Source organism: Phalacrocorax carbo, chromosome 2 (genome assembly GCF_963921805.1).
Source record: "Phalacrocorax carbo chromosome 2, bPhaCar2.1, whole genome shotgun sequence".
In the NCBI taxonomy this organism is placed as follows: Eukaryota; Metazoa; Chordata; class Aves; order Suliformes; family Phalacrocoracidae; genus Phalacrocorax; species Phalacrocorax carbo.
This window is the reverse complement of record NC_087514.1, coordinates 98,867,938-98,887,304: the sequence shown is the minus strand read 5'-3', so window position 1 is coordinate 98,887,304 and position 19,367 is coordinate 98,867,938. Positions and strand designations below refer to the sequence as shown.

The following is a 19,367-nucleotide window of genomic DNA, read 5'->3' as shown; positions in this document are numbered from 1 at the left end:
TTCTCTCCCCCCCCCCCCCCATCCCCCCCCCATCCCCTGCTGGTTTTTGCTTTGAAACCTCTTTTCTTCCATGAAATGATTGTAATAATGTAATAATTAGCTGCTAAACCCTTCTAAAGGAACTGCTCGGTGAAACTGAGTAGTCTTGAATTTGACAGTCCTAATGCTGGGTGAAGATGTGAGGGACAACAGCTGCTTTGCTTTGCATCTGCACTTTGAGGGTGATGGCACTCCATTGGTTTCACTCAGCTTTAGAAAACCTTTCAAGGGCTAGAGCTGGAAACAAGCTTAAACTCTCAGTTCCCTCAGAGGCATGTTTTGCAAGTATTGCAGTGTCTGGTTCACGGATTTTGGTAGGATGGGTTCATTACTGAGTCTGGAAGAGTGTTGAGTTTTGATTGTTTTTAAAGCTTTTCTTTCCCCTCAAGGAAGGGGAGAAGTATGTAAAATGCAGTTAATTATGATGGTTTATTATTATCATTAAATTATGAAATACCTTCTGCAAAGCTTATTACAGTAATCTAAAAATCGACCATTCATATTTCTGATCTGTCTCCCATTCTTTTTATTGCAGATAACATACATATGTATATGTGCATGTGTGTACGTGTATTTGCACGTATAAACATTGAATAAAGTAAAACTTACCTATTAGTTTAATTTTATTCAGCTTAAAGCTTTGTGAACCAGATCAGTTGTGTCGGGCTGGATAAGGTCACGCAATGGCTGTGAAGAGGGATATTGTTAGTGACCCAGTTATTTCTAGTGTAGCTTCTGATCTTGCAGATTTATGTAACAGTGATGCACAGAAGAGCTGGAACATTTTTAAAGCTGCCTGGCTGCGAGGAATGCCCCATGGGTAGTGAACACATAAAAATATGATTAGCGCGTCTGGCAAAATTCATACCTAGATTTTGAACCCTGTATGAGACCAGGGATGTCTCCATCCGGTGTGTTTTTGGTATTGCCGACATAGATCAAAATGTGAACTTGGAGTTGGTACCTTTTCCAAAGTATAGAATCTGAATATTTAGAGATGGAAACATAGCTTATATTTCTTCCAGAGACAGAATCTGCCTCTGTCTGCAGTAGAAAACCATCACAGAAGACAGCAGGTCATGGAGCAGGTGGGCTGGAATCTGGGATAGCTTTAGAAGTGATTTTGGATTTACCGATCCAAAATCATTCAAGTCTTAGTGGTGGTGCTTTGCTGAGATTTCTAGATGGCTTATGTTAAATTAACTTAAGATGTAGCTTTTAAACTAATGAAGTTAAACTGGCACAAGAGTCTGTATGGACAGGCTGTCTTTTTGATTTATCTGTCAACAAGGCACTGCTTTAACCTACTCTTAACCCATAACAGTCCACGTGGAATTGAACTGATTTAACAAAACTTATTTAATTAAATTGGGGCAACCTTTTGTTGCTGGCAAGGCCTCAGGAGAAGCATCTCTAGTTCTGCCTTTTGGCATTTTCTTCCCTTGGTAATGGTGTGATAAAAGATGCATTTATTTTATTTGTTGACTTTGTTGACTTAATTCTCACCTTCAAGCTATTAAGATTTCCTTTAGTGCTAAGGGCTGTCACTTACACAACCCACTGTGGTTGCATTTGTTTGTTATTTTGAACAGTATCCCTAGCTACTGAACCCATAATAAATATAATTTAAAATAGAGAAAATACTTGGGGGTTTTATGAAATCCTCCATGTATTTGTTTACCTGTGGCTCAGTGGTTGGCTAGGTATGAAAAGGATTGCATATTTTGTCAGATTTCTCCAGTTTTCTAATCAGGCATGCTGTTGGCTGCATTGCCATTCTCTCCTCAGTTGTCTGGTCCTTGCGGGATTTCCATTTTATTTTCAGGTAACTTCTACTTTCCTGAACATACCAATGTCTCTTTGCACTCCCTCGCAATGTTTTACTTTCTTTATTGCTCCTGGCCTTATTGCCTCCTTTCTGTGTTATTGCTCAAGTGCTCTTTCCAATTTCACTTCTTTCGTTCTTCGGCGGGGTTTCGCGTGGCGTTTTCACCGATTGCTTTTCAGATGCACGGCTGTTGAGAGCTAAATGAACTGGTGCCGAGAGTTCATCAAATGTTCACTGGCAGTCCCAGCTGAAGTAATTGCCAATTTCTTGCCGCTCCTATGTGGGAGCATTCTGCCACGACCTATTGCACGGCCATGTGGCAAACCGGCCTCAAGTCCTCGTCCGATTTAAACAGGCATGAGTGCATGCACACACTGTTTTTCACAGGATTTTCATCATTCTGCCTGCTCTCCTTTAGTCAACATCTAATTTCAGCCTGGGAAAGGGACAGAAAAGTGAAGTGATTTGCCTGAGGACTCCCAGTAATTCAGTGACCGAACATTGGCTCAGTGCTATTGAGGAGGAGAGGCAGCATCAGGAAGCACCACAGGGTTTTTGGACCTTTTTGGACAGATTTACAAGGCTGTGCTTAGTGAGGTGGGGTTTCCTTGCTGAGGGGCCTCCCGTCCCCCAGAGCCACAGGTGATATGGCTGAGTGGATGCTACTGATGGGCTGTGGCAGAGGCAGTTTTCACTCCAGTGGGTTTTGAGAGATGGGCACAGCCAGCTGTAGCAATGGGCAGGAACCTCTCTCTTGCAAGGAGACTCTGAAAAATACAGATCTGTGACAAAGTTTAAGCTTAGGTGTGCAATCTATTACAGAGGATCAGGTTGCAAATAAAATTAAAGCGCTAGGATGCAGTGAGGAACGAGGTGTGCACTGGGGCTTGGTGTTGCAGTTCACGTTTGAGACTAGGTGTCAGGCGTAGGGCAGGCTGACGTGTGGCATGTATATACACAGCAGGAAACACTTAAGTGCCAGGTTGAGTTTGTAATGCCATGTGATAAGAGGAAGGCATCTCGCTGCCTGTCACAGAGCAGGTTACCGCCAGGTTAAAACAGCTGTAGATGATCTTTTCTCTAAGTATGAAATTAATGAAGTATCAGAGTGTGTTTAGACTAACAGAGACATCTACTGAATGTAACCCTAAGGTTGTTTCGAGTGTGTGTTCCTGGAAATTACAGGTGATCTGCTCTTGGTGCCATTCCTTTGTGTGCTGGCATGAGGTGCTGGCTGGACACAGCTGATCAGTGGCAAGGCGGGCTGCACCACAGGGACAGTGTGCTGGCCACCGCCAAGCAGGACGCTTCAGCTGTTGGGGCACCTAGAACAGCAAGTGCTCAGCTTTCATGCAGTGTTGCTGTCAGTGTAGACAGCATCTGGAGTCATACTCTCCCTCCTGTTTTAAACACTTGTAAGCTGGGGCTTTGCTTATGATGGTACAGGGGAGAGTGGTGGGTGATCTGCTCCTGGGGGCAGAAGTACAGAAAATCAGACCTTTCCATTACTTAAAAGGGAAAAAAACCCCAAGGTTATAAAGTAAAAAAAAAAAACCCCACCCCACCCAAATTTGTCTTCCTTGCTGTGAAGTCTTGATGGAAACTAGGTCCCTTGTTGCAAAAAGGTTGACATCAAAGGGGACTACATTGTCATTGCTGCCAGCCACATTTTCTGTTAAAATTTTACAATTCAGTAACTAATGTGTGTCTCAGATTAGGGTGATCTTAATGCAAGCTGCTACTGGAAAAGGCAGTCCTGTTCTTCCCTCCCGTGAGTTCTTGCCACCTCTTTCGTGCCAACACCAGCACTTCTGTGCTTATGAAACCCAACCTGACAAAGGACAAAAATCAACCTATAAATTAATTTTCAGCAAGATTGACTTCCTCAGCCAGCTGATTATGGGGTCTCAGGAGCTCTAGTGCTGGCATAAGCAGGAATGCGTGGCTGGAGATGAAGGGAAGAACATATACCGTACCTTTTTTCTGCAGCAGCCCTTGCTGAGGTCAGTTTAAATCAGAGCCCCCTCATTTAGGGTGGAAAGGTACAGGTGAGGCAATGCAGTGGTTTCCTGCTCCAGAAAGGTATGATCCCACTCCCTTTGCCCTGCTCCCGCCTGGACAGCATGTTCCCATCCCTAACTAGTCTGAATCCACAACGGGATGCAGGACTAGAAAGGAATGTGACTTTTTCCTTCCACCATCAGCAAGCTCTTAGTTTGTCTGGGTTGTACCATCACATCAGGCATCGTGCTGCACACATGCCACCATATCCTAAGAGTAAAAGCAAGGAGGGTGTTAGAGAAGATGAAGCATTGATAAATCTCACTCTTCTGTGAACAAAGCCTTCTCAGAGGTACTGTATTTTTGTCTCTTCCCGAACAAATCGGTGGTGTGTACGCACAGTTTGTGTGTGTGTGTGTTTTTACTAGGATTACCTAGTACCAAAATGAGTTTGATACGCACCTTAACTTTTTACCAGCGTCTGCCGGTGTGTGGGGTGCAACTCATGCAGCAAGAAGCAAGAGAGTATTGAATATTTATTACTGTAGGTAGAGAGAGAAAGTCTGCAGGGAAGGCTATAGATTGTGGTGGCACAGGAATTGTTACTGTAGTTTCCATCCATATCATTAGTTCCCAACTACTTTAACTGGCATTAGGACAAAGAGAAAGACAGCGTGCTCTGGCAGTTCAGCCAGCCCCCTCTGGCCCCTTTCCTTTTCAGACCAGTTTGACTGGTAGCAGGATGTGGCATGGCTTGAAAGAAGGCATGAACAGAGTTACTGGGACAATTGACTGCATCCACCTGATTGACTTGCAAGAATGGGATGTTTTACTCCTGGGGAAGAAACCTGGAGAGGGTCGTGGTTTGCTTCCAAGAGAAACAATGCAAAAAATTACAATGATGTAGGAAAAAAGAAGAGACCAAAAAGTGGAGATAGCACCTGCTAAAGTTGTCTTTTATCTTCAGAATTATATATACGTTTAACATAATGAAATATATGGATTTTTATTTTATTTTTTGGCCCTCGATAGCTCATTTGAGTGTTTGGCAAGGTGGTCAATGTCATTGATAAGTGCTTTATGCAAAAGCGATCACTTTGCTGCTTATCAGAATAAAGTATTTTTTTTTTCTCACTGTGCATCTAAACATTGTAGTTTTACAGAAGAAATGTTGAGACCCTGGTAATAGCCAGATGATAGAGGAGCCTTCGAAAGGCTGGGCCCCATGGGAAGTGCAGGTATCTGGTTTCAGGTGTGGTTAAATTGCAAGCTGCAACCTCTGCCAGAGGTTAAAATGCCCACAAACTACTGACGGTGTGACTTTTATCACTTCCTGCCAGCAGATGGAAAATTTTATTCAAATGGCAGGGATTAATGGAGGACTTAATTGAACAGGAAGTTTTTCAGCCATTCAGGTGATGGTTAAAATGATCCATACACTGTTACTTATGACATCTCTTCCAGAAGTAATCTCTGGCTTTCTGTCTAGTACAAGTTGCTTTTAGGGCAAAGGTGAAAGATTGCAAGAGTTGAGGAACACGTGGTTTTCCGAGATTGGAAAACAAGAATGAAATGATCTGTAAAATAACTTTTTTTTTTTTAAAAAAAAAAAGCACAATTGCAGGGAAAATCTCCTCAAAGTGAAAAGAGAATTTTCCTTCAGTTGCATCCTCTTGAGTTTTAGCAGTTGGTCAAATTACTGGGGAGGGAGATGCTGATATGTTTGTTATTTGGCATATCATTCACCAGTCAGTCTATCATTCACCATTCAGTCTGAATCTGTAACTGTTTTGAAGAGGAATATGGAACAAAGAACAGCACTGAATTTATCAGGAACCAGGGTTTCAGGTAGTGCCGGAGGGCGTCACGTGAGTAAGGAAGTGGGAAGCTCTGTCATCTGAACCGTGCTGGTTTCGTTTAATGTCTTCTGGTTGGGAACTGGGAAGCAAACAGGTTTTGCAGATGTCCCTCAGATGTCTGAGAGTGCTGAAAATGATACTAGAAGAATATTGAAGTTGCATGGTGTGTTGTGCTAAAAGTAGCTTTGACTTCTGTGTAATTAAATAGGGGGGAAATGCTCAAGTCTCTAAAAATGGACAGGTTCTAACGTTCTGTAGGCTCTCTTCCATAGGGTGGAAGGCCTTTTTGTAGGGCCAAAAAGGGTTTTGAAAAAAGTATCTGTGGTAGATAACAAGGTCCCTATTATATGTAATCCATCACAAACAGAAGGATGGTGTTGCAGAGAAGGTGAAGTGAAAGGGTGAGACCATTTTGCACCCCTAGGCTTCCCCACGCTGGCTTTACTGAATGTCAGAAAACTAGGATTGCTTTGCTTTTCTCTTCCACCTGCAGCAAGCCCAGACATTAGGACATTGCCAGTTCTTTGCCAGTAGGTGGAGACCGTGCAAGTGAACTGGAAATCACATCCTCCTTCCAGTGTGGAAGGTGTGTGTTAGTGTGGAGTTCACGTTGTTTACTTCCGCACATGGGACAGGGTTTAATGGCGGGGGGGAGGGGGGGGGAAATATTCTTTGTGGTTTTCTCCTTGAAAAGTTTGTCAGGATGTAATACTCGCTCAGACATCTGCTAGTGATTATTAAAAAACAAGCAAATGTGAACGAGTTCCTTAATTTTTTTTTTTTTCTGCTGCCATGGTTTTGCATTTTAGTTTTCTGGCATGTGGTGATGCTCTTCTCTGCAACAGCATGGCATAAAATGGCAGGCCTAGCCTAAAGTCAATCCTTGGTGATGTGCTTCCAATAAAACTTGCTGGTATGGGATGTGGTGGCTTTGGCTCAAGCTGAGAAGTAGGAGTCTTGGGTCATGCTACCAGAAAAGACGGGGAGTCCCCGTTTCTGGATGCAGGAACTGGTAATTCAAGTCTCCATTTGCTGAGTGCTTCTGTAGGTATCTCTGCTCAACTGTGCTTGGTAAAGAGCTTGTGGGGTGCTCCAGTGAAGAGAACCAAATAGCAGAGAGAGATCAGAAATTATGCAAAAGAAGAATGGCTCCAGAGCATGGCGCAGAAGCAGAAACAAGCTGTGCACAGGAGGGAGCATGAGGAGGAGTCGGAGCTGTGGAAGCTGACAGTACTGCTGAAGTAGGTCCTCATCAAATGGCAGTTAGTTCTGATCCGCACTAATGCAGTGAGTCCTGCTGTAGCCTAGTCCCACAGAGTCAACTCGTCCTTTCTAGTATCATTAGCTGTCTCTAGTGAACAATATCTGCAGCATTATTAGCCCAAAGAGCAGCAAGGAAAGAGATGTATCCAGGACACAGTCCTCTGCGAAATGGGCTGCTGCGATGCATTCCAGTTTCTTGTCCCTTCTCAGTGGGGATGGTTTGTGTGAGCATATCTGAGCTGGCCCAGTTGAATGCTGTTGGCTATGGTGGCAAGGGTGTCAGCAATAACCAGGACCTTGGGAGGAGCATTTGTAGGACCTGCAGTGAGGTGTCTGCAGCGTTGTTAGATTCCCATGTGGATTGATGAATTTGAAGGCTTAGCCTGGGTGGCTTTATGCAACCTGCAATGTGCTTGCAGTGTAGACACAGCTGGACTACAACCCATAGTAATCAAGATTAAAATACCTGTGCACGTGTTCTTAGACTAGAAATGAAGCTACTCCAAAATGGGAATTTTTAAGAACTATTGTAGGACAAAGAAAGGGTGGCACCACCTGTACCCAGTCTTCAGAAGGATCTCTTCTGCCATCTCTTGCTATGTAGAGCTCCATACATGCCTGTATGGAGGAGAAAAAATTCTCATCCAATCTCAGGTGGGACAACCCTGGAGAAAATGCATTTAAAAGAGCCATTGTCTTGCTGAAATAGACTGTCCAGATCCTACACTTAGAGGAATAAGCCTTTGGACCTGGATTTATGGACAGTCTGTTGGACAGTTGCTATAGTGTGATCTGATGACAAAGGCAGCTCACTGTAGGAAAACAGCTTCTTGGGAGCTTTGTTCAGCTCCTATATCCTCATTTGGTCATGCTGCCACTGCTCCTTCTCCTTGGCAGCAGCTGATAAACCCTCCTGTGCTTGCCACAACCACCAGCACATGGGGTGGGTGGAAGTGTTTGAGTAGTTGGTGATAGCTAATGTACTTAAATCTGAAACAACCTTCCTCCAGCTGCTGGAGGCTGGGCTGGAAGCATCCCATTGTTGAGATGCTTGAAGGTAGATGTATGGTTTCATAATTGTATTGTGCTGGAGCTGCGCCTTCGTAACTCAGGGTCCTGTTTTGGTTTAAGCAGGACAAGAAAGCTTGTGTCCCTGTGTCCAGGGCTGCAGTGATGCAAATTGTGTACAATAAGCATGGACTGTTACTGGATCAGATCTAACTAAAACCAGTTGCAGCAGCAAGGTGAGAGAAGACCCATACTCTTGGAGAAGGGCTGCAAGCTTGACTAATTACGCTTTTGTTTTTTGGGGTTTTTTTTTGTTCCTCTTTGCTTCTATGTATCCTGAGGTCTATGGCAGGGACTCAAGTTCGCACTTGGAAATCCTACTGCTACATCAGGGTAGTGTCAAAATTCCCTGGACACCATGGATGTTTCAGGACAAAAACCCAGGGCATGTAGTGTGTAGTGTGACTCATCTCTCACAAAGTTACCTAGACCACTGAAACACCTGAACTGCCTGAATCCATAGCTGAAGTCTGAATGCAGTGTTAGTTTTCTTCTACTTCTCCTACACCATCTATTATGGTCCTCAGTCTAGTAGGCAAGGTCTGTGTCCCTGTCTCATTGTGGCTGCTTGTATATATGAGGTGGAGTATATACGAAACCCACATACGGTGGCTAGAGTTGTCTGGTTCCACCACAGTTAACGTGGTAGGGGTGGTAAACAGTGTCCAGCAGCTTTTAAGAACTCCCACATTGCCTGAGGCTGTCTTGCATGTTGTTTTGACAGCCAGCTATTTCACTTAGTGGGTATAAGTATCTCTGCTAAACTGCATGAAGTGAGGGGGTTTGGAGACTGCGAATACCTTCTTGTGATCAGTGAACATAGTCAGGAAAAATAGGTGATTCCAGAATTAATAAAAATTAGAGCAGTTCTTAGCAAACAAGTTTAAGTTGCCAGCTGTACTTTGAACTAGTCATTAAGCACATGAGTTAGCTCAATTATCATTCATTAAATGTCATTCCCAGCCACCTTTCTATTGTTTGCAGGAGAGGAGGTTCTCAGAAACCAACTGTTTCTCATTTAAAACAAACACAAACAAAAAAACCCAAAGGAAAATGTGCATCCATTCATTGTGGCTAAAGTTTTAAGAGCGAGAAGTGTTATTTATGGAAATGTGCCCTGTTAGGCTCAACAATCAAGGACTGAATGGAGATGGGCTTAGTATTTTACTTTGATTTGTTCATTTGAGAATTTAAGGCTGGTTTAAAATTGTGTTATTAATTTAGGCCCAATTTTAAATTTTTAGACCATAGAAGGTAAAAAAGGGCTCAGCAAAAATAACTTCTGAAAATCATTGCATTCAACCATACTGGAATGTTTTATTTACTGAAAATTAACTCAGATTCTTCTAATCAGATGACAGGAATAAGAATCTTAACTCGTAATACCTAGTAATACAGGTCTTGGATTACGTGATCTTGCAAATCATTTTGAACGAGTCATACCTTAGAGTGACCACATGCTTTGCACAGGTTACCTGCACTTGGTGCCTGCATGGATGAGGTCGACCTCCAAAAGTTCCTTCCTGGTACAAACAGGTGTGGAGGCACAAATGATGATTGAATCTCAATTTCCACTACTGCAAACTTGCTGGCAGTAGTAACCAAGCCAGCATGTTGTTGAAATAGGCAACAGATGCTACTGATGCAGGCAGAAAATACTACCACAGAATGTGGGAGAGGAAATGTAGTTCAAAGAACTCCTTCGTATGCCCGTTTTCTGCTCTTGGTGTGATGCCATTTATTTACCTGACATTGTAACTTGGGACACAGTGGATGTGGTGGTATGTGAATACATACCGATAGAAGCACTGCCTGGTACTACAAGAGCTTAACTTGCACTCAAGTATGCTTCAGGGAGAGCCAACAAGATCTCCTTGTATTCTGAGGGCAAATCTGCCCTGCCCTGTGGCCCCCCGCCCCCACATTTTTTTGCTTACCCAAGTAATGTTTACCTTCACAGTTGGAGAAGAAAAAAATCTGTTTCATTTAAGTTTTGGCTGTGTTGATGTAGACAACTTGTTGGTTTGAATTCTGGAGCCCTGTTCTCATGAACTGGTGATCTTCTAGAAGGTTACTGTTTGGAGTGTACTTCTTGAGCTTGTTCTCAGGAGTGAAAGGGTGAAATGTAACTTAGCCATGCTTCCTGCTGGCCCATGAGATAGCGATAAGGATTTCCCTGTCATCCTGTGAAAAATGATACCTCCAGCACCAAGTTTTGCATGTTCACCTTGGGCTTGCCTAGAAGTGCCTGTCACATGGTTTGTTTGAGCTGGAAATTACACACTTGATAATCATCTGATCTGGAGCAGATGCCTGGCTATTAAAGCCTAAATGACTTTTTTGTTGATTGTTTGTGGTGGGTTTTTTTTGTGTGTGTGTGTGTTTTGTTGTTGTTGTTTAAATGAGGGTAGAACATATTTGGCTGGGCTGTGCCAGAGCCTTCCCTGAGGTAGTGGCTGATGGAAGGACAGCAGTAATGCTTGACTGCGAATGTGTGTAGCTCTATGGGATGGTCAGGTTGAGACAGCAATAAGGGAAAGGTTACACAGAACTTAGCTCAGCTGTATCTGTGCAAGGACCAACCCCCAAATGGAAAAAAGTAAATATATGGTGCACTTAATTTTTGCTGCCCAGATTGAGAGGCGTAGTACTGAAAGAGGTGTAGGAGCTGCAAAGCCTAACTGAGGAGTAACAAGAAACCCAAACTCTCTGCGTTAAAAGATGTATTCTGATGAAGGATGGCTCCTCAACAGCAAGCCTTAGATCACGCAGTAAGCAAGTCTGTATTCCTAACTATCTATGCAGTGTTCGGTGAAAACTGCAACCAGCTCGTCACTGCTAGTTAGTAGTAGCTATTTTAATGTAATAAAAGTAAATATCTACAAATACATACATTGCAGTTTCTCAGGAGAAGCAGCGACAAAAGCAAGGTAACCAAATACTGACAGAGGCATAGATTCCTTTGCTTTAGCTTGCAGGCTGCTCACTAGCAGCTCGTAAAGTGAAAAATATACTGCATTGAAAAGGGAAATGGGAATTAATCAAGAAACTGTGACACTCAAGCAGTTACTTAAGCTATGGTTCCGATAGAGTATGGAAATCTAACTTCAGCGGTGGTGTTATAAAGAAAAAGGACACAAACATCAGGCTACAGAAAAGCAGGAAACAACAAAGGCATAAGTGAAGTTCAGAGAGTAAGTAAAAGGTTGTGAGACCAAACAGCAAGCAAATATTGTAGTACATAACAAGCAGGAAGTTCTGTGAAAACATGCAGATTGCCAGAGATTAGAGAACATTTGAAAAAGATAGTTTGTTTTGCAAACCTCTTCCCAGCTGAGATGCTTAGGTATGAGGACAGCCTCTCAATGCCGGAATTTACTATAAATAGATTGGTATGAATACATATATGTGATCAATGCAATTGTGCATATTGTTCTTTGTGTATGTTTTATAGTACTTATGCTTTGCTTTCACTTAGAAGTTATGGAGTAATAAACTGAAGAGAGTCAGATTTTTGTACCGATGTACAACTAAGTCTCGCATACTGATAATTTAATTCTTGGTTTGTAGCTAACACAGCATGCGTTGTTATCTAGAGTATTAAAATTTAACACGGACTGGTATTACTAGCCTGAGCTTTGCTTTGCAAAGACAACCTCTGTTGTGTAGTAGGTTTTTCTTCCTAAACATGTCCTTTTCTACAAGCTAAAGTAATGGTGCTAGAATATTCTATTTTAAAAGGCATTGCTGATGTATTTTTAGCTAACACAAACTGTAGTGTTTTGTTTATGAAGAATGCAATTCTGTTAAAATATTCAACTAAAAATAAATTCCAGTCTAGGAAAGCTTCAAAAAGTATATTTTGTGTTGGAGAAAAACGTTTTGTAGCCTAGTCTGAGTTTGTATACTCAGGATATTTTCATTGTGGAGTTTTAGTCTCTGGCTGTAATTTGCTGTCTTGGACCTAAACAGGTGGTTCAGTAGAAAAGAAGCATACCAAAAGGAGGTGAGTCTTCCTTGGGCTGAGGCTTTTTTGAACTTCATGTCATAAGAAGGTGATTAAAGTATCTCAAAAGGAGTAGAAGGAAAATAACATTCTGTTGAGAGGTGAATTACTGTTTATTCTTAAATAGTCTGGATATTTCTGGCTGCATGTTGGGTGTTTGCATGATGTTTAGATGTGGTATTATTCTGAGTTCTTCCCTCATCTTTTCCTTCTTGCAAAGTTTTTTCTGTTTGTGTATTTGCAAGTCTTATGTAGTGTATACCCTTTCACTGAGGACAGAGCAGGCAATTTATTCTGAGGACGCAAACAGGACTTTTGTGGGGTTTTTTTTTTGTTTGTTTGTTTTTTTTTTTTGTTGCTTGTGCCAATCTGTCTCCTGCTGCCAAATGCACGCTATATAGGTCATTCCAGCAGAAATTGTTGCATTAACAAGGAAAGAGCAATGCCACACTGGTTGTGGTATGTGTTTATAGAACCGTAGAATCACTTAGGTTGGAAAAGACCTTTACAATCATCGAGTCCAACCATAAACCTATCACTACCAAGTCCACCACTGAACCATGTCCCTAAGCATCACATCAACACATCTTTTAAATATCTCCAGGGATGGTGACTTGAACACTTCCCTGGGCAGCCTGTTCCAAAGCTTGACAACCCTTTTGGTGACGAAATTTTTCCTAATATCCAATCTAAACCACCCCTGATGCAGCTTGAGGCCATTTCCTCTTGTCTTATCACTCGTTACTTGTGAGAAGAGACCAACACCCACCTCGCTACAACCTCCTTTCATGTAGTTGTAGAGAGCGATAAGGTTTCTCCTCAGCTTCCTCCAGGCTAAACAACCCCAGGTCCCTCAGCCACTTCTTATCAGACTTGTTCTCCACACTCTTCACCAACTTCTTTGCCCTTCTATGACATGCTCCAGGAACCAAATGTCTTTCTTGTAGTGAGGGGCCCAAAACTGCACACAGTACTCGAGGTGTGGCCTCACCAGTGCCAAGTACAGGGGCACGATCACTTCCCTACTCCTGCTGGCCTCACTATTCCTGATACAAGCCAGGATGCTGTTGGCTTCCTTGGCCACCTGGGCACACTGCTGGCTCATGTTCAGCCGGCTGTCAGCCAACACCCCCAGGTCCTTCTCTGCTGGGCAGCTTTCCAGCTGCTCTTGCCCAGGGCTGTAGCATTGCCTGGAGTTGTGACCAAAGTGCAGGACCCGGCCTTGAGCCTTGTTGAACCTCATGCAATTGACCTCGGCCCATCGATCCAGCCTGTGCAGATCCCTCTGTAGAGCCTTCCTGCCCTTGAGCAGATCGACACTCCTGCACAACTTGGTGTCGTTTGCAAACTTACTGAGAGTGCCCTCAATCCCCTTACTCAGATCATGGATAAAGATATTCAGCAAAACTGGCCCCCGCACTGAACCCTGAGAAACACCACTTGTGACCTGCTGCCAGCTGGATTTAACTCCATTCACCACCACTCTTTGGGCCAGGCCATCCTGCCAGTTTTTTACCCAGTGAAGTGCATGCCCGTCCAAGCCATGAGCAGTCTGTTTCTCCAGGAGAATGCTGTGGGAAACGATGTCAAAGGCTTTACTAAACTCCAGGTAGACAACATCACACACACAGAATGTCTTTCTGAGTGCTTTTATCACTTTCTTACCTATTCTGCCTTGCTCAGAAGTGGTGTATAAGTGAGTATAACAGGCTGCTATGCTTCATCTGATGTAACCGTAGTGGAGGAGGGGTACCTCCTGTTTTGGCAGCAGCTTCACACTTATATTGGATTAAGTGTAATGTGAAACCATACCCAAAATAATTGGTTTTATGCTTCTAGATGTTTTCATGAGGCCATATGAGGTTATTAAGATGCATACACTCCTTCACAAGGAAGCAGTGTTAAATTGTTGCCCATGTTTTGAATGTATGTGTTTTTCCTTTGCTGGCCCACCTTTGAAACTGGTCCTCTTTACACAAATCTGGACCAAAAGCTGCTTAAAAGTTTCGCATTTGTTTCCTAACCTTAATGCCTGATCCCAATGGGTTGTAGCTACAGAATAGCTTGGTTTTTGCTCAGGGCTTACTCTGTACACCCTCAGGCATTGAAGTAGAAGCCTCTGGAGCACATGCCTGTCCCTGCAAAGAACAATAGTTGTTGCAGAAACCTAAAGAATGCTGCAGTCTCAAAAGGGCACCTTCATTTACTAGCATTCATAAATCGAATTGGTAATGCTTACGCCCTGTAACTGCTCAAGGTTTTTTTAAAAAATTGGTATTTCATAAGGAGCAGGCCCGTTTTTGTGGCACTGGTGAGCTCAAACCAAGCAGGAAGAAGTACAGCAAACATCAACAGAGGTGTGAGAGCAGAAGCATCTCAGACATATCTGACCATATAGCAACAAGTCTCTGCAGCCTCCCCGGGGAAGCCGCAAAAGTTCATGGTCGTAGCCTGAAGTTGGGTGGAGGGAAGATCTGACATTTTCACTGTCCTCACTGAAAAGAAAGGGCCCTGTGGGAGCATGGTGGGTCTTGAAGAGCCGGTGATGCTGCCAGGCCAGGCCGCGTGCCCCAAGGGAAGCAGGCAAGCAAAATGAGTAGGAAATTGTTTGTACTGGGGATCGATGTCTAGCGGAGAGTGTATATTCAAAGACAGACCGAACCTAAAGGACTTTCAATTCACTATTCATGTCATGTCTGTGCCAAACTTGCAAGTCATTCCCTAATCTCCTCTTCCAGTGTTCTAAGGACCAATAACAGGGATGCTGCAGACAGCCCTCAGCCCTGGCCGATCCTTGCTGCAAAGGGTTAATTTTGAACCATGAAACAGGCTTAACCTTTACTTTTGGGGTGGTGGTGGTTGTGGAGTCCTCCCTGCTGCTTTTCTTTGATCACATGAGATTTGAGTAGGTAGTTTCAGAGATGTGGTGAGTGGATAGTGTATGTTTTTAACAGCCCAGCTGAGGAAGCACATCAATGGAAAAAAATCACTGTGCAGATGAGAGCAGCAGGCATGGTTGCTTGCTAACCTTTATAGTCTGTTTTTTTGGCAAGAGAGCATACTTTTTGTGCAGTACAGAAACCAGAGCAAAGCGTTTTTCTCTGGCCACAAGTGTGGTTTTGGTGATAGAAATGTAGTTGGTTAAAATTAAAATCCAATTTATCCTGTGCTGGAGTCCTCCTATTCCTTCAAGCAGATGGGCTTTGCAAGGCAATCTGAATAATTTTGGGGATATACAGGCAGATCTATACAAGACCTTCATTCTGGAAAGATAATTGTTCATAGATATGAGGAAGTATATTTGTTCAATAGTCTTTTAGTTCCAGTTCACAAATTACGAGCACCATGATAAAAGAAATTATCAACACCATGTTATATTTGCCATTAAGGAGATAAAAATAAGAAGTAAGAATGGCTGGTATTTTTTGTTGTTTGGGGACTTGGGATTGGAGAGTGAATACATGGACAATTTTATGCAGAGTTTAGGGAGAAAATTGCTGAATGCTGATTTTGTTCTCTGTTGTCATTAGGGGACGTGTATACATGTACAAACACTGCTGGGATTTTCAGGGTGGTTTTTTTTTGTATTTTAGCCACAAAATTGCAGAAGTTTAAAATACAGTAACAAACCTCTTCTTACCCAACTATTTAAGTTTAATATCCATGAAAAAGAAGAGGTTTGCCAATTATGTGTTTCATCCACACTGAACAATAATTGTGCTTTCCTTAAGTCATAACAGTCAAGCCTGCCACAGAGTGACAAGACCTGGCTTTTCCTTCAGTGTTATTTGATAACGTGTTTCAGATTGACATTATGTAAATACTCTGCTATTAGGGAAGAAAATGACATAAAATTGCATCCTTTCTCAATGAGGTTTTAAGTTCTTTCAGTAGCTTCTCTCCTTTTTGAAGCTGTAATAAAGATCATAATTAGAATCCCAGTTGCTTAAGTGAGAAATTAGCATGTTCTTAAATGCTGAGCCAAGCCAGGTTCCCAGTGAGACCCCCTCCGGGTATCTGTCCTGCCCCAAAGCGCTTTCCGTAATACCAATTTGCGTTCTAGACATATTAAGGAAAATCATATTCATTGCCACCTAGCAGTTAATCAGAGCCTTCAGATAGGCTTGAAATAATTTGCAGCCTGAGTGCCAAAACCACCTGCATCCATTCATTTCCTACAGCTGTACCCAGGCATGCTCTAAAACTTATCAGAGAGAGTCAGTCCGTCACCCAGTACCAGACTGAGACAAATTCACACCATGCATGTCCTTCATTCTTACAAATTTGTCACAAATACTATTTAACCCCACCCCGACCTCCTTGCTTACTGTCTTCTAGGCTGTGGCCAAGGGAGCAAAACTCTAATGGCTTTGACCTGCTATTTTCTCTGTCAGAAATATCTTTCCCTAAAGGTTTTGATTTGATTCTGTAGAACTGGGCACTAACATACTTTATCTATTAATATATATTTTACCATGTAAATAAGATTCTAGCAGACTGGAATGAATTAAAACCTTAATAGGGCTAAAATAAACCTCATTTGTAAATTAATTAAAAACAAGAAGCAAAGAACACTAACACTGTAAAAAAAAAAAAAAAAGATACATTTTCATGGTGCAAAATACAGATTTAATTTCCAAATAAGTGAATGGTAAACTGTAACTGTATGATATGCAAGAAAATACTCGGAACATATGAAATAGTAGTCACAGATTTTATAGTCAAGATGTTTCCTTTCTGCGTTTCCAAATTGTCAGCAAAAATACCAAAGGGTAAAGCAAATAAAATACTGTCTTCACAATCGACTCAGGTAGAGATATGATATTGGTGGGAGACAGATTCAGATCTCTCTCTCTTTTTTCTTTTTTTCTTTTTTTTTTTTTAAAGGTGAATTTTTTGGTTCTGATGTCTCTCCTGCAAGTTCTGCCTAACGTGCTTCTGATATGCTTTTGTTTCCACAGGCCAAGGCTGCAAGCACAAAGGAAGTTTGCTCAGTCCCAGCCAAACAGTCCCAGCACAACTCCAATAAAGATAGTGGAGCCGTTGTTACCCCCTCCCGCCACTCAGATTTCTGACCTCTCCAAAAGGAAGCCCAAGACAGAAGATTTTCTCACTTTCCTCTGTCTTCGAGGTAGGAGTCTTGCAGCAGCCTAGGGGGACAGTCTCATTCTAAGAACAAGCCGTAGCATCACACACACTGAGTAGCAGCTAGACAAATGTACTGGTGCTACACTTGAATATATTGTGTGCATTTCAGCTCAGTGATTTGACTGTATCTGCAGCAGGAGCATTCAAGTTCATGGTTGTAGAGACCATAAAATGAGGCCGGTAATAGTGCAAAAGGAAATTTCTTTTATGCTTAGCACTCTGTTATCCTGAATGGGTTTTTGTGTAGCAATCTTAAGTCCTCCCCATCCTCCTTTGTTTTGTCTGACTATAAACTGAAGAAGTGCTTAACTTGCCTGAGTACTTGTTCCTGCAAGAGGAGAAATCTGGTTGGAAATTCCCCTTCCCTGCCTACTCACTGTCCTTTATTGTTTGATCTGTGGGAGGCTTTTCATCTGACAGTGGGCGGAGGGGTTGCCCTTGTTCTTAGCTGCCCCAGGAGCTAGATTGTTCCCATCGTGGTAATTAAAACAGGTGATCAACTCCACCCTGCAACCCAAGTGCAGATGAGGCATCTGAAGTTGTATAGCGAGATATACAAATTATCTCACGGTTACAGGTGCCTGAGCCTGGCTGGAGCTGTATGGTGTGTGTCTGCAAGCCTGTATGTCAGACTTGGGGACCTTAGCATGAGGTACAGCTGACTGTCCAGATTAAGCTAAAGAAGAGACCTTACCTGAGTGGTGATTTTTCTTGGGACTTGCCATGGCCCTGTGTCCCAAGTCATGTACTGAAAATAGCATCTCTCAGTTTAAATTCCCAGTTGTCGTGTTAGCTCTTGTGGTATGTTTCTCTTTTGGCAGGTGCCCCACCTGCCATCCCCTTGGCTAGTCACCGCTCCATCCTTGATGTGCTGGATCGAGGCCTCTTGCTGTTGTTTTGTCCCATTACCTGCTGAAAGGGTGTACATTTGTCCAAGGGCTTGCCTGCAAAAGTCTTACCTAGTGGACTGAATCCTTCAAAGCATGAGTTTGAGTTCCCCTTTCCAGTTCCAAGGTGTGAGTTGCATCTGCTAGCAGCACTGGTCAACACCACCCATAGCTTCTTGTTGAGGTTTCCTCACTTAATGAAGTATGGCTTGTTTTCTTTCTTCTTCTCTTCTGTGAGGTTTGAGGCTAGTGGTAGCTTTAGACTGGTTGCTAATTTATCTGTCTTGACTCTGGTCCAATACGGAGCCTCCATCCTGTTGGGACTTCTGGTAAAGCAGGTGGGTGGAGGGCATGGAGGGGGGTGGTTTGCTAGCTTTTGTGTTTGTTTAAAGGACTACGAGGAGCAGAATCTAATGGAGTTTAAAGTGGCATCACAGTCCTCTGAAATTTAATCTGTGGAAATGTATTTCTAATTTAGTCTGCTGTGAGGTTGATCAGCCTGTTGGCAGCGTGTCACTGCTGTGATCTGGGCCAACTGCCACAGTTGTTGGTGGGAAAATTCAGATGGTGTGTGCGTGTGTGTGTATGTGTGTGAGCACACATGGCTGCACTCACACGCTTGTTTCCACTGCTTGCTAACTAAGCATGTGTTATTTATAGCTTTGAAGGCACTTGCACTTAAAGGCAACCTGTGTGGGGATGTGCCTTATCTCAATTTTTATTTCCTACTATCTCTTAGCATTCTGCTTTAACAATGCAAATGGGAAGCATGGTACTTTTGTCCTATTCCAGTGCTTCATTCAGAAGGTTTGTTGATTTTTTTTTTTTTTATTTTAATCAGTGGCTGTTTAGCTCTTGCACCTGTAATTTTCTTCTTTGTTATTCATCTGTAGAATAATTGATGTTTTGTACTGTCAATTAAGAACTTGCAATTCATTCCTAATTTCTTCAGCATGCAGGAGTACTCATATATTTCAGACAACACGTGCGTTCAGACGGCAAGATCACAATTACAATTATATTAAAAACCACGAGGGAAAATCTGCTGTGAGTGCCACACATGACATTTTCTTGGTCTGTTTAAACAGGCTGAAGAAAAGCAGAAAGGGGAAGCTGACAGCTTGCTGTTTCAGCACCTCCACAAGCTTATTGCTCCATCACCCTGGTATCAAGCCTGAAAACAGCCAGTAAAAACAGGGTGGAATCTTCTTAGACATCAGCTACCTGGATACATACCTGTGGAGGAGCAGAAGGCTTGGAAGGAAAAG

General features: G+C 42.7%; 1 protein-coding gene across 3 annotated transcripts in view; it reads left to right on the top strand.

Moving 5' to 3' along the window:
• Window positions 1–19,367, top strand: part of JARID2 (jumonji and AT-rich interaction domain containing 2) — a 226,087-nt gene that overhangs the window by 143,576 nt on the left and 63,144 nt on the right. For all 3 annotated transcript variants that reach the window (XM_064443643.1, XM_064443644.1, XM_064443645.1), the window contains one exon: window positions 17,026–17,195. In XM_064443643.1, the coding sequence (XP_064299713.1) occupies window positions 17,026–17,195 (170 nt within the window). The remainder of the gene's footprint in view (window positions 1–17,025; window positions 17,196–19,367) is intronic.